Source organism: Protopterus annectens, chromosome 1.part1 (genome assembly GCF_019279795.1).
Source record: "Protopterus annectens isolate FY-2018-M chromosome 1.part1, PAN1.0, whole genome shotgun sequence".
Classification (NCBI taxonomy): domain Eukaryota; kingdom Metazoa; phylum Chordata; order Ceratodontiformes; family Protopteridae; genus Protopterus; species Protopterus annectens.
The window spans coordinates 181,840,211-181,854,486 of NC_056726.1; the positions used below are offsets into that span (position 1 = coordinate 181,840,211).

General features: G+C 40.9%; 1 protein-coding gene across 1 annotated transcript in view; it reads left to right on the forward strand.

Annotated features, from left to right (window-relative positions):
* TTC26 (tetratricopeptide repeat domain 26) overlaps positions 1-14,276 on the forward strand; it is a 2,373,990-nt gene that overhangs the window by 2,313,811 nt on the left and 45,903 nt on the right. The window contains exon 17 of the mRNA XM_044073993.1: positions 2,151-2,284. Coding sequence (XP_043929928.1) covers positions 2,151-2,284 — 134 coding nt within the window. The remainder of the gene's footprint in view (positions 1-2,150; positions 2,285-14,276) is intronic.

Sequence of the window (14,276 nt, forward strand, 5' to 3'; positions counted from 1 at the left end):
CCTATATATCCCTATATATATATATATATATATATACACAAATATATATACATATATATATATATATATATATATACACAAATATATATACATATATATATATATATATATATATATATATATATATATATATATATATATATAGTGTTTCACTTTACAATCCCAAAATACTAAAATATCGAAATTCAGTATCTCGAGACTGTAAAGCCAAAAACTGAAAAACCCGAAACCCCAAAAGCACGAAATTAAAAATTGCGACGGCCCACATACACACTCCATACACAAACAAGCACACATACACCTTCCTGCCTACACTGCAAACCAACAAAGCACACACAAACAAAACAAACACACGCTCGGACCCTACATTTAAGCAGGGGGGCAAGCCCCATGCACCCCCCCACACCCCCGCTACTTATATATACTAACTCCGAGGTCACATTAAGAACACAAACACAAAAAACACTACTACACATTGTACACTCCCCTTGCACAAACACACATCACATATGTACAAATACCACCACTCTCAACACTTACACACTCACAATCTTACCTATCTACCCTAACCCACACCTCAAAACTCCAAACACGCTCACACACACTAAACCCCCTACCCAAAACCCCTAGTAAAACATCACTTACCTGAATCTCCAGCTACATACCACACCGGACATCATGAATACAGGGAATCCCACGTCATGTATGCAACTCCACAACCGCGGATTCAACATTTCTGCATTCATCATTTCCGCATTTGGGATTATGCACTTTCGCGTATGTGCAGTATCAACACTTCAGTCTCGAGCTACTGAAGTTCGATAGTTCAGTAGTTCGAGATTCTGAAGTGAAATATATATGTGTGTGTGTGTGTGTGTGTGTGTGTGTGTGTGTGTGTGTGTGTATATATATATATATATATATATATATATATATATATATATATATAGAGAGAGAGAGAGAGGGAATCATTTAGTTTTCCAGTCCTTTCATCAGAACTGAAACACTGTAAATCAGAAAAATGACCATGGCTATTTCTTTTCATTATTAGTGGTTTCATTGAAAATAAATGATGAATCCGCAGTGGTGGTGCTGCGGTAGCATTGTCTCTTCCCAGCAAGACGTTGTCCCGTTCGATTCTCAGAGTGTCTTCTGTGGAGACATGCGTGAATGGGCATACCTTCGTTGAAGGTTGTGCGTTAGGGCCGGCAACTCAGCACGTAAAAATCAACTGCCAATCATTAGCGGACCGGAGTTCCGCTGTGGCGACCCCTAACCGGGAAAAGCCGAAAGACACAACAACAATTGAAAATAAATGATATGGGGGGAAAAGGAAATTGCTTCTTACTGCCATTGTTATGCAAGTTACTACATTTAAAGATGTGGGGTGCAGGGAAACTTAGCCCACTGCAAAAAAGGTCGTATTCCTTGTTTCTTGTTTTTCCATAAGACTGGGAACTCTGTAGAGATCACTGAGGTGCTTAGAATGATTGAATGAGAGTGGAGGCAAGGAACTTTGTTCCTTTCCCTGCTGATCTTGGGGTTTGTATAGTTGGAGATCAGGTGTGCAGGTGAGCTTGTACCAGGCAAAGTTGTTTGCATTTTAAAGAAATTTCTGTAAATCAGTGTGTATTTCTCTCTCTCTCTCTCTCTCTCTCTATATATATATATATATATATGTGTGTGTGTGCGTGTGTGTAATGTAGATCTATTATACACACATTGTCTGTATATATTACACACACACACACACACACACACACACACACACACACACACACACACACACACACACACACACACACACACATACCTCCACCATATCATTTGAACTTTTTTTATAACTGGGATTTTTGTTTTTTGCTGGTCTTCAGCTGTCATTTATGGCATCTTCTGTCATCTTCGCAAGAACTGTGCGGTTTCTTTTAGTTTGCCTAAAATAATCCACTTTTTTCATATGTTGTTCTTTACTGCAGGTGTTTGCTATGCATTGATCTAATTGTGATAACTGGTTTAAATACATTGTTAAATAAGAATTACAGTAGGTAAATATTCTTTATTTTTAGGTTAACAATACATAAATTATGTGCTGGTAAAAGATGATCCTCGAGTTTTCTAAGTGCATGCTACTTTTCTTATTTTGTCTTCAGATGGGCCAGTTTTATTATTCTGCCAAAGCCTTTGATGTGCTAGAGAGACTTGATCCAAATCCAGAATACTGGGAAGGAAAACGTGGAGCTTGTGTGGGCATTTTCCAAATGATCTTAGCTGGCCGTGAACCTAAGTAAGTTAAGAGAGTTTATTTTGAACTAAGATGTTGCTACTGTTTTATTTTCCTTTACTTTTGTAAAAGACTGATGCATAGTTCAATGCATTGGATGGTGGTGATAAGGAGGACCAAGAAGTGAAATCCTCTTTATAGGTGCTAAACTAGAACATTGCAAATTTCTTAACCAACAACTGTCACTGCTCTTTGTATTGGGAATTGCAATGCATCAGAAAGCTAATAATGAAACTTGGCATCCTGCAAGAATTAGCCCACAGGATGGAAAATTAAATCCAATACTTTAAAACAAACCTTTAGTTTGCTAAAGGCACTGGGGGGGGGCATACCTGGGTATTTGAGCTGTACACCTGAATATTACAGCTGATTATGAAGCCATTAAACAACAGAGTGCACAGTGACACTAGTTTATTAAGAAGAACAAGTTATTTTGTGTTGATCATTCAGCTACATTACATCCATGAATGTCGCCCAGTGCATTATTGTAGATTAATAAGTATGTGTCACCTTCAAACCTGTATACTATTCCACACTTTTATTTTCAGAAAGCTTCATATGAAAGTGGGCTTTTTGGTCAAGCATGGTGCAAAATACATGACACCCAGGATGAATCCTTTGCTTAATATGTGATTGGTCTTGCAGTGAAATGATGATAAAAAAGAAGCTTCTTAAATGTGAATTGTGCATATGTAATTGTTAATGCAATTGTTTTAAATCTTGTTTTCCAAACTGTTACTTAAAATAAGTGCATAACTTACGATTTGCAAAATAAATAAATAAGTTAAATAAATACATGAAATAACTGTTTTGTGCTGAAGCAGGCCATTTTCATTTTTAGTGGATAGTAAGTTGTGGCCAGTTCAAAAACTACTAACAGAGGTAGGATGGGCAAAGTACAGAAACATCCAAAATGGTCACAGAGCAGCTTTACCAACCAGTTCACACAGATTAAACTTTGTCCGTTTCTGCATACCTCAAACAAAAATATTACTTCTTAGCTTCTTCCTCAATTCAGATAGGGTTAATCCATATACAGTAAAAAAAATTAGTACAAATGTTTGCTAACTTGCCCTAATGAAGAACTTTTTTAAACTCTTAGAAAAATCAGTCAAAGTAAAATAGCAAATTTAAAACAAAACAATCCACAGTAAAACAATAATGAAACACAGTAAGCATTGCAAGTATGGAAAATATAAAGTGATTAATCTGACAAGAACCCAGCATTACCTCATTCTCCTCATTCAGCTATTGCTGACAATATGTGTACAGATATAGAGGGTATTCATAAATATTTGCAGTATCAAGCTGCAACATTAAATATTAAACGTGCCATAGCATGAAACTGGCCAGTGCTGCTATGTAGCAGAGCCAGCATATAGTGCTGGTATTCCAGAAAAGAGCTGCATACTAAATTAGAGCAGCTGTGTTACTGCCAGCATTCACACTGCTGAACTGTAACAAAGTGGTCAAGTTACAGGACGTCATGTGGCCAAAGTGTCAAGAACAGTAAGGTGGCATGCTGAAAGCTATGTGCATTCACATAGTAAGGTGGCATGCTCAAAGCTATGTGCATTCACATAGTAAGGTGGCATGCTGAAAGCTATGTGCATTCACATATGCAACAAAGTGCATTATACTTGCAGCACAGGCACTGTAAGCAGGCCGCAGAGGGCCAGCACAGCACAGCAAAGTGCCACCTCAGTTCATTGTGGAGGAAAGAGGGATAGATGAAAGAAAAAAGAGACGAGCAAACAGAGGAACACACATAATGTGACTATGAGGAAAGATAGGTGACTGAGAAGAAGGGCAGTTCTTTGGGAAAGGTGCCATTTTTAATTTTTCAAGAAAGAGAGAAGGCAATGGAAGCAAGGAGCTTATTTGGGATGGAAAGAGGAAGAAGAGAAAATAGCATATGCAGATAAACATAACAAACGATGGGGATAATAGTGAAGGAAAGCAAACATATAGTGGAAATACAGCTGGTGATGGGGATGACTGGACTGCAGATAGAGCATGGATAGGTGATAGAGCCAAGTACAGACAATCTTTCTGACCAGCTCAGATGCAACCCCACCCAGACACTAGTCACCTCCATGGCTGCTGTCATGGGCAAGCTTTGCCTGTGGTGGCCATATGGCTAATGTTAGCTGGACATGAGGCCCTGTCAGCCATACCAAGAGGTGCTTCATGTTGTCAGTGCAGGAGTCCAAATCTCAGCACACCTTGGATGTGATCAACTGCCGCACCTAATGCCAGGTGACAGAGGGGATTCTCTCCAGGTTTCTCAGAAGCATTCTCTCCAGGTTTCTCAGAAGCATTCTCTCCATCCTTCCTCTTGAGAGCTGGCTACAAAAGTCACCATTGACCCTCCAGGTGCCTTCAGCAGGTGACCTTAATTTCCCTTGCTGAGAGGCAGAACTGGTGATTGCTGCTAGCCCAGCATCAGGTGTGTCAGATGGAACATACCCAGGGGTCACAACCATTGCTTCTTATTCTTTGTCACAGCTGAAACAATAGAAGGAAGAGATGAAAGTATACAATACATTAGTATGGGTCCCCCTTGCAGTTATCAAATAGGCATATCATCAGATTGCACAACATTGAACTCAAAAGTTCGCAACTGCAGTATATCGACATATGCTGGTAGATGTTTGCCCTTTCCCAGCTGTAGTGCAGTTTTGGAGTTGGTATTTATAATTATCAGAGGGTATGGGGGCCCAAGGGGGCTTGATCACCGCATAAAAGTTGTTTTTGATGTGTTTTATTTAACTTCATTATTTTCCAGTTTCAAACTTTTGAGTTTGATTTTTTGCAGTTCAGTGATTTTTGTGTTCAGTAATTTAAATAGATACATTAAACCTGATGTCTTTTTCATTTAGTCCTCAACCTTTGGGTTTTGGATCCGACCTCAGCTCTAGCTTTGGCCACTTCTTAGACTTTGAATCCCAGGTTTAAGCTCTTCCCTTTACCCAGTAATCCTCTCCCAAGCCCTAGATTATCTCCAATGTCGTTTGCAGCTTTCAGCGACCAGATGTGGTTAACATGGCTCAAGCACTTAGGAGATAAGTGACATTCTGTTTTAGGCATTACCTCTTTCCTTTCAGAGTCTTTGAATATTTCTTTTTCTCCTTCTTCCCCTGGTTTAAAAAAAAGCTATAATTTCCTGGTCGTTGTTAATGCTATTGTTTAATCTAGGCCTTGCCCCTTTCCAATCTTTCTTCTTTTTCTGTGTATTAGTTCTCTAGTAGTCTTTTGCACCATTGCTGGTGTTTTCTATCCCAAATGGATGGGAATACTTTAATTACCATTGAAATTGTCGGGAATACTTCAATTACCATTGCTGGTAATTTTGTCTTCTGCTGTTCTGTATCGCTGCTGTTGTTGTTATTATTATTATTATTATTGCTGTTATTAATATTCTCCTTTTCAGGATTCATTTACCTTACTAATGTCAATATGTCAGACAAGCCAATGGGTTTTAAAAATGCTCACCGTGTGGGCACAAGATACCTAACTCTGATGCATGCTCAGTGTGTGTATTGTCTTAGGGCCACAAATCTTGGGTAGAGTGCAAGATTTTTCCAGCTTCAACCACAGAACCTTGGTTAATCACAGAAACAAGTTAGTGCTTAAGGGTTTATTACCTTCCTCCTTTTCAGCCTCCCCTACCACAAAGAAACCTGTGGAAAAATCTCAGGGGGAGAAAAGAGAGAAGTCCAAAGACAAAGGAGTCGAGGAAGTGCTCCCCTGACCTCTGTCCTCACTTAGCACTTGCTTCATCTCCACCATCCAAAATATCTAAGACCTTGGATCCATCCACCTCTTCAGATCTGACATTTTCTTCTGCTAAGTCTCCAATCCCATAGACATTTTCAATTCTCTCCAGTGACAATTTCATCAAGGCTACATTCTCCATTTTTACAAGAAACTCCCCATAGAGGTTCTAGACCCCCATCTAGCTCCTCGTCGTTCAGGCCTACCTTGAGTCTGTCTGAAGCAGATGTGGATAGGATAATGAGAAAATTTCTCAGGACTTAAATTCAGTTGTTAGTACTTCAGTCTCCATCTCCCATTGGACCCATGAGCTTTTGGACCAACCCAAACACCTTTAGTAACCCCTAATACCAGAATTATCCATTCTAAAGACTTAAACCTTACCTGTGATATAAATAGGACCTGCTTGAGTGACAGGTATGCATCCCTCAGACTACTCCTCCTCTGGAACAGGCTCCCCATCCATGTGAAACAGAGTTCCTGCCTACCCCAACTTGGACAGTTGGATGGGGAACAGGAAATGTATCTCTGGTTTGGCACCTATTTTTCAAATGGACACAGGCAGCCTATAAATGGTTCATCTCCCAGGCCCCTGCTTGTAAATGTTTCACCTCCCAAGCCCATGCTTACACTTATCAAGGGTACCAGAACGTGTCAGAGGATGGCTAGGCTTAAAATGGACCTTGTGGTCATTAGCCTAATAAACGCCTTTGAACCTATATTCCACTCTGTCCCTCAGCTTTGGAGATTCCAAATCTGAGATTCCCAGGATTGTCTGGGTTGGACCTGATGACTTGGCCTCTGTTAACTCAAACTCTTTTGTGATCCAGACGGTACCTACCTTCTCACTGACCATAGCTTCTATGTTAGGTCCAGGGGTAGAGGTTTGACTCTGAGGCTTTCAAAAGTATCCATTCCCCTCTGGACTTCAGCACTAGACAGTTCATATCTGACTTCTGCATTGAGGCAGGGTGTTGGGAAAATCTTAGATTTCTCCAGGCAAGTGGCTTCGGCCCCTGCTGGAGTAGACCTGGGCTCTCCATTGGCTTCTGCATTTGAGGCAGTGGAGAGAGCTCTCCACATGACTGGAGACAAGACATAATTATCCCCCCTCAGGTCCTCCCCCTACACTAACTACTGTCTGCTTGGGTCCAGAATTTTGTCATTCTGTCTTATCAGGGCAGATTGTCCATTCGTTGAGCAGTCCATGTGCAGGACTGCCCACACACTTCTGGGTCCTCCAGTGATCACCCCCACAAAGATGTTCCCTTGAAGTGTGAGTTCAAGAGGAGACCCATTGATTCTCTACAGGAATCTTTAGCAGAAGACACCGACTTTGATGGGGTCCCGCAGGCCACCTCTTGAGGATGTCTCATTCAGAGAAATTCTCAGTCTTCTGAGGCAGAAAGGTGGTTGGTCTTCCAAAGCCCCTTCCCAGGAGGCATCAGTGTTTCTTGACGCCTTTGGAACCAGCTCAGCTACATCCTGGATGGTAACCCCTAGTGGACGAAATGGTGGACCTCATTCCCCATTGGGCTTAGAAGGATCTGAATACCACAGAACCTATTCCTAAAAAGCCAGACAAGTACCTAGTTGCTCCCAAGGACTGTGCCTATTGGAACAGGGGTCCCCCAGTTGTTGCCATGATGATTGTGGCAGCCAAAAAAAAAGGAACTTGCAGAGGAATATCCTTCTGTCTACCCTCCACCCCCTCCAACAGAGAGTCTGGGGCCCTGGACAGATTCAGGAAGTGTATTTTTGCTGAAGTGACCTTTGCACTATGGTGGATCAATTATTTTGCACACTTTACAAGATTTCAGTGGGAATTGACAGAGGAGTTTACCAAATCCCTCTCAGGGTTCATGTTGGCAGAGAATAAAAAGACTGTCTCTTCACAGCTGGCCACCTTGACATACACCTCATGCATCTGATTTCACATGCTAGGGAAGGTGTTTCAAGAGTGGCAGGCTGAGGCATTACTATTAGGAAGCATGCCTGGATGTGCCTTTGCAGAGCTCTGCAAGACGTGTTTCATCAATGCATCCTTTGATGGATCTACCCTATTTGGACCCAAAGATAAAGAGCCTCTCTCCAGGAATGAACAAGATGGGAAATCCCTATCTGCCAAAGGGATACATTTTTCTACCCCTCAGAGGATTTTCAAGAAACCAGAAAGGAGGCAGAAGGATGTGGTTTCAAAAATCGCAAGTGTTTTCTCTCCTATGGAGACAAATCCTCACATGGCAGAGGAGGGGAACTCTAACTGCAGATGTTGTCCACATGGCAGAGGGGGCCTGCAAAACCAAGCCTTCTGAGTTTTTTTCTGAGGAGCCTTTCCAGCACTCCGGAATGATCGCCTGCCTGCTGCACTCTGGAGGCAGTTGTCGGGTGCTTATCTTTGCACCCGGAGGCCTGAACATCCATCACCAGTGATGTCTGGGTGCAGAAAATAGCTGCCAGGAGTTATTTCATTCCCTTTTTCCCTCCACTCATTCAAGAAAAATTCCCAGTATGCCATCCCATCAGATGGAGGCAGCAACCTTATAAGTAGTAAAGCTGCTAATAAAAATAATCATCCAAAAGGTCCCACCAGATCAACAAGGTTTCAGAACTTATTTGAGATTCTTTTTGGTAACAAAGAAAACTGGGGGTATCAGCCCAATATTGGATCTAAGCCACTTGAACAAATTTGTCAAACATTAGAAATTCCGAATTGTCACGGTTCAGTCCATTCTCCCAGTTTTGAGGAAGGACAATTGGATGTGTTCCATAGATCTGAAGGATGCATATTATCACATAAAAATAGACAAATGATCCAGGAGATACCGTTGCTTCTGTCTGAGAGCCAGTCATTTTCAGTTCAGAGCCCTGTCCTTTGGTCTCAGCATAGCCCGTGGGTGTTCACCAAGTGTACGGCAGTGGCTGCAGCTCACCTGAGATTGCCAGGATTCTGAATCTTTTCTTACATTGACAATTGGCTCCTCACTGCTCCCACCAGACATCTACTGATACATGCCAGGGACTACCTGCTCCATGTATGTCTTCTATTGGGCATTACAGTCAACTGCAACAAATGTCATCTCTCTCCCTCTCAATTTCTGGAGTTTAGCTGCTCACCTGAATATGGTTTCTCAAGTTGCACAACTCCCTCAATTCAGACTATCCAAGTTACATCATCAGGCTACATTCCTATTGTCTTATCAATCACCACCAGCCAGGTTGTTCCTTCAGCTTCTTGGTTCAGTGGTGGTCTCCATAACCCTTCTGCCTATAGCAAGATTCTGTATGAGAGAACTACAGTAGACCCTCATGGTACAGTGGTCTATGAATCATCATCCCATGACCTTGCCCATTTGAATAACAAAGATCTGCAAACAGCATGTATCCTGGTGGATTCATGTACCAGATGTCACTCAGGGTTGCCCCTTTGTCCTACTTTTGCCCAAGACAACTGTGACCACTGATGTTTGTCATTTGGGTTGGTGAGATTATGATGTGGGAAAGACAGTCCAAGGTATGTGGTCCCCCTTAGAGGCTAATCTTCACATCAATGTGGACAGTCTCTTCCAATTGCTTTCTTTTGGCAGAGCACATCTCAGGGAAGTCCGGCGTTTTAGCTGACAGATTGAGCAGGCCTATTATTCTGCCTCATGAGTCGTCTTTCAGTCCTTCAATGGTGGAACAGATTTTTTACCACTGGGGCCAGCCATGCTGCCATCTGTTTACCTCTACCCACAATTTAAAATGCAGCAAGTATTTTTCCCTAATCCCACTGGCAGTGGAGTCACCAAGAGATGCTCTGATTCACAGTTGACCAACTGGTCTCCTGTATACTTTTCTTCCTATGCTCTGCAAATCCAAATTTCTACCAAAAGAATGTCAATGGAAGAGCAAGGTGATCCTCATTGCTCCTTTTTGGCCTTAAGTGTGGTTCCCCTTCCTTTGCTTTCACCTTAGATATCCATCCTGGATACTGGACCCCAGTCCAGACCTTCTCTCTCATCCCATGGGAATGGATCACCTGAACATTACAGCCCTCAAGTTGACCACATGGTTTCTCCAGTTTCACTAATGATTAGACAGCCCAGGCATTCTTCCCCAGTCCAAAAAATATTGCTGTCATCTCAGTAGGCCTCCACCAGGAAAATCTACAAAAGCAGAAGGAAAATATTCTTTATTTGGGCTCTGGAGAGAGAATTAGACCCCTTCATTACCCTCATTCCTGTTGCTCTGGAATTTTTAACATCTATCTTTAATTAAGGAGCTAGTTTCTCTACTATTAAAGTGCAGTTGGCAGTGATATTTAATTTTCATCTGGGCTTTGAAAAAACTGTGCAAGGCCTTTCTTAAAGGTACCTTTTTGTTTAGACCTCCAGTCAAGGAGCCTACCACCCCCAGGATTTAATAGTTGTATTACAAACTTTGAGTCAGAATCCTTTTGAACCATCATCTAAATCTGACTTAAAAATCATTTTCATGGAAAACTGCCTTTCTTGTAGTCATTACATCTGTAGACGAGTATCCAAGCTCCGGGCTCTCTTCCAAATCCCCATTTTTGATCTTTCACAAAAATAGAATTACCCTATGAGCTAATACATCATTCCTGCCTAAAGTACCCTCAGAAGTGAATATTAACCAAACCATTAATTTGTCTGTTTTCTTTCCCAGCTTTACTAATAAAGGTGAATACATGCTTCATCTCTTGGATTTACATAGGCAGCTTCATTTTTTATCTACGTAGAACAAAAGATTTTAGAAATTCAGATTTTGTCTCATTCTTCCTTAGCAAATTGAGCAAACCAGTTTCTAAAGTTACCATAGCCAGATGGATTATATACTGCATATCCTTTGATTAGAGTCAACAGGGTTTGTCCTTGCCCAGACCCCCTAAACCACACTCCACCAGAGCCATGGCCACATCATCAGCATTTTGATCTAGAACTTCAATTGATGACATTTGTGCTGCAGCTACTTGGTCTAATGCTTATACTTGTATTGCTCATTACAAATTGGATTTGACTTCCAGAAGCAGGGCTGCTTTTGGTTCTGCAGTACTCTGGAATATCCTTCCATGCGGGCCTTCATTAAAGTTATGTACTCACCATAACTATCCATCTGCGTTGTCCATTTTCATTTTTCCTCAACTTCCTACCCTCCTTCCCCCTTCCCTTTAACACCTGGAGTGACCCTGTGGTTGTTGTGGAACCTCTGTTCCAGGCTTGAAACCCAGACTGTTTCTACTAGCCTTTCTTTTTGTCTTAGTCTGAGGTTAGTTTCTAAATATATTGTTTATTAGGCAGCAAACTCGATCTGAGGTATTGCAAGGTAACCAGGGCATTGTGGGTAAAAGGAGGGGCTTGAGAGTTGGATCTGAGGGTCTAATAAATGCAATTGAGCCAAATCTGAGGTCAAATCTGAGACCCATTAGTTGAGGAAGAATGAAAATGGACAACACAGATGCATAGTTATGGTGCGAACATAGCTTTAATTTTTATTTCATGCCTAGGTGCTTCTGCTAGTCCAAGGGACCACTTCATCTAATTCCAAGCTCAAAAGCCTACCTCTCAACTGTTCAGATTTTCAAAGAATGTTCAGATTTTTGCCTCATATTTTACTAGCCCTCACAAAATTTGTTGTTTTCTGTCAAATCACTGGGATGATCTGAGGACTGAAGTCACTAAATAATGACATACATTTGAGTTTCAGACTTCAAATCCTTCAGAAGGTGTATTTTAACACCAACCCTGTTACTCTAGCAACTTTCTAAGTTTATAAGTGCAATATTTAAAATCTGTCGCTATTTTTGGGCCCTTGTCACCCCATTTTTTCAGGCTTTGTCCAGATTTCTTGCACTAAGAGGTTGAGAGGTATGCTCACAGGTAATTAAATTTAAAACTGTATATAGCCTAATTCAAGTAAACACAGTCAATAGTGGTACAACCAAGATAAAATAGCAGTCTAAAATTAGTACAAATTGAATTGATTTCAGTACCACAGTCTGCAGTTAAGTTTAACACAAGTATAGTAAAGACTGGGAAAATAAAAGTATAGAGTGTGGAGTAAGATAAGGGGTTGAATCAGTAATGAAATAATAATAGAGAGACAGATACATTTTTACTCATTTCAGTGAAGACTATCTTAATGCTTTTCTTATTCACCACATTATATTTATTATTTTTTACTAATCTTTCCCAGAGTCTTTTAATGCTTCCATTAACTTCAGGATTAACATTCTTATCCCTACAAATACTAAATCTAGCACATAACACGTTTGTAAATAGTTGTATATTATCAGCTTTGCATGTAGTTTTATATCTGTTAGTTGTATCTGTTTGTATACTTTTCTTTATGTTTCTCTCTGTTTTGGACCTAAACATTTATTGGTGCTCTTTAAGTTTTTTGCAGCTTGAATTTTGTCAAAAAAAGAAATAAAAAAAATACAGAGACAGGAAACTGAGCATAGTAGATTCATTGCAGTTCACCAAAGAACTGCACAACTGCACTCTACAGCAGCGAAGGGAAAGGTTCATATGTTAGATGAAGAAGAATATTTAGATTATTCAACATGCATTAGTTATTAGAGGTGAGATATTCAAATAACAAGGTTTTAAAGTGGAAGTAGCTCTGAGAGCTTCCATTTGAGTTAAGGAACTGTGTGGAGATTTAAGTAGAATTACTGTATGCATGTACTTAACAGTCTTCAGTTGATGTACAAGATCTTTTAGAGGGACATCCTGTATAAGCATGTCATCCAAGACATTAAAAGGATTCTTTTACTGAATTTTATATGTAAAACAAAGCATAACAAAGTAAGTTATGATGTTCAACACATTAATACAAATGCAGCAACAACAGACCAGGACCACCACAATATATGTTCAACATATTAATCACTGCTGCAGTAGCCTTAGCTATATGGGATCCAGTGTTGTCTGGTTTCATTCAAGTCAACCTTTGAGTGACCTCAGAACGATTTAGAAGTTCTGACTCCTCTCCTATCTGTAATACGCTGTGTTCCCCCTAAATATCTTAGATCTCATTTGACACCTAATCAGAAGCACATGGTGTACAAGGGTTCTGACATTTAATGAGTTAAGTCCTTTATTAGTTGCATTTTCTGAGCTAATTTTAGCCATATTGCCTTTCCTGTCTCTTTTTTCATACCTGTTTTCATCCCCAAGATAAAAACAAAAAAGCTCACATTTTGACAGTAGATCCTGCTTCTATTCCTGGTACTTTTATCTTTTATTGTTGTTATGAGTACCTCTTCCTGTTGCCATTTATTGTTACTCTTTTCTTAAGCTGATTTTTAGAGTTCAGTTGTAGTCATGCTCAGAATCGAATCATGTTGTTTTCCTCCCAGTGATGTCGTGCAAAGTTCCCAACTTCAAAAACTGTTCGGCTCGCAGCCACAAAATCCCACCATAGGATCCTCAGTTTCTCTCCTTCACACTCTCTCTCTGTCTCTCTGCTTGTATTGCCTGGGGGCAATGCACCTAGATTCTGACTGTGAGAACTGTGCTTCTTTTGAAGCAAGAGTACTCCAGGATCATAGGGACAAATTTGTATTTCAGAGGTTGCTCTTCACCAAAGCAGGGGCTGCATCACAGTCCTCATCTTCACGGTTGTCTTCTCCAACCAAGAAATTGGATAGACCTGAGCCTAGCAAGGATAAAGAGAAAGAAAAGGATAAGCCTAAGGGCAAAGAGAAAGGCACTGAGAAGAAGATGAAGAAATCCGGGAAACAGGCTCTGGAGCCATCAGAGTTCTTGGGTTCAGCACCAAAAGCACCAAGACAGTCTGATCTGACAACTATTTGGGTCCATCAGGTACAGGCCCGTCTACCCTCCTTTAGTTTTTCCAGTTCTGGCCCAACCTTTGGATCCTGTGCCTACAGATCCAAGCCTTTTGAGAGTACCTGCTTCGGAACTGGCAGTTCTCTTGACTTTGATGGTATGCCTTACTCTGTCAACTCTGATCTTATTAGATCAGGATGAGTCTCAGATCCAAAGCACTGGAACCAAGACTCGAGGGACTGAGTCGATTCTGAAGCTTTTAGATCCATCTGTCCCTCTCGGGGCCTTGGCACTCGATAGCTCTGCTCGGTTGGCCTCAGAGCCAGGGAAGTTTGAAGCAGAGGATGTTCCTCCTATTCCCTTTACAGATCGGAAGAGTATTTCTTCAGTTCCAGTTGTGGCCTTGTCTTTCAAGGCATTTA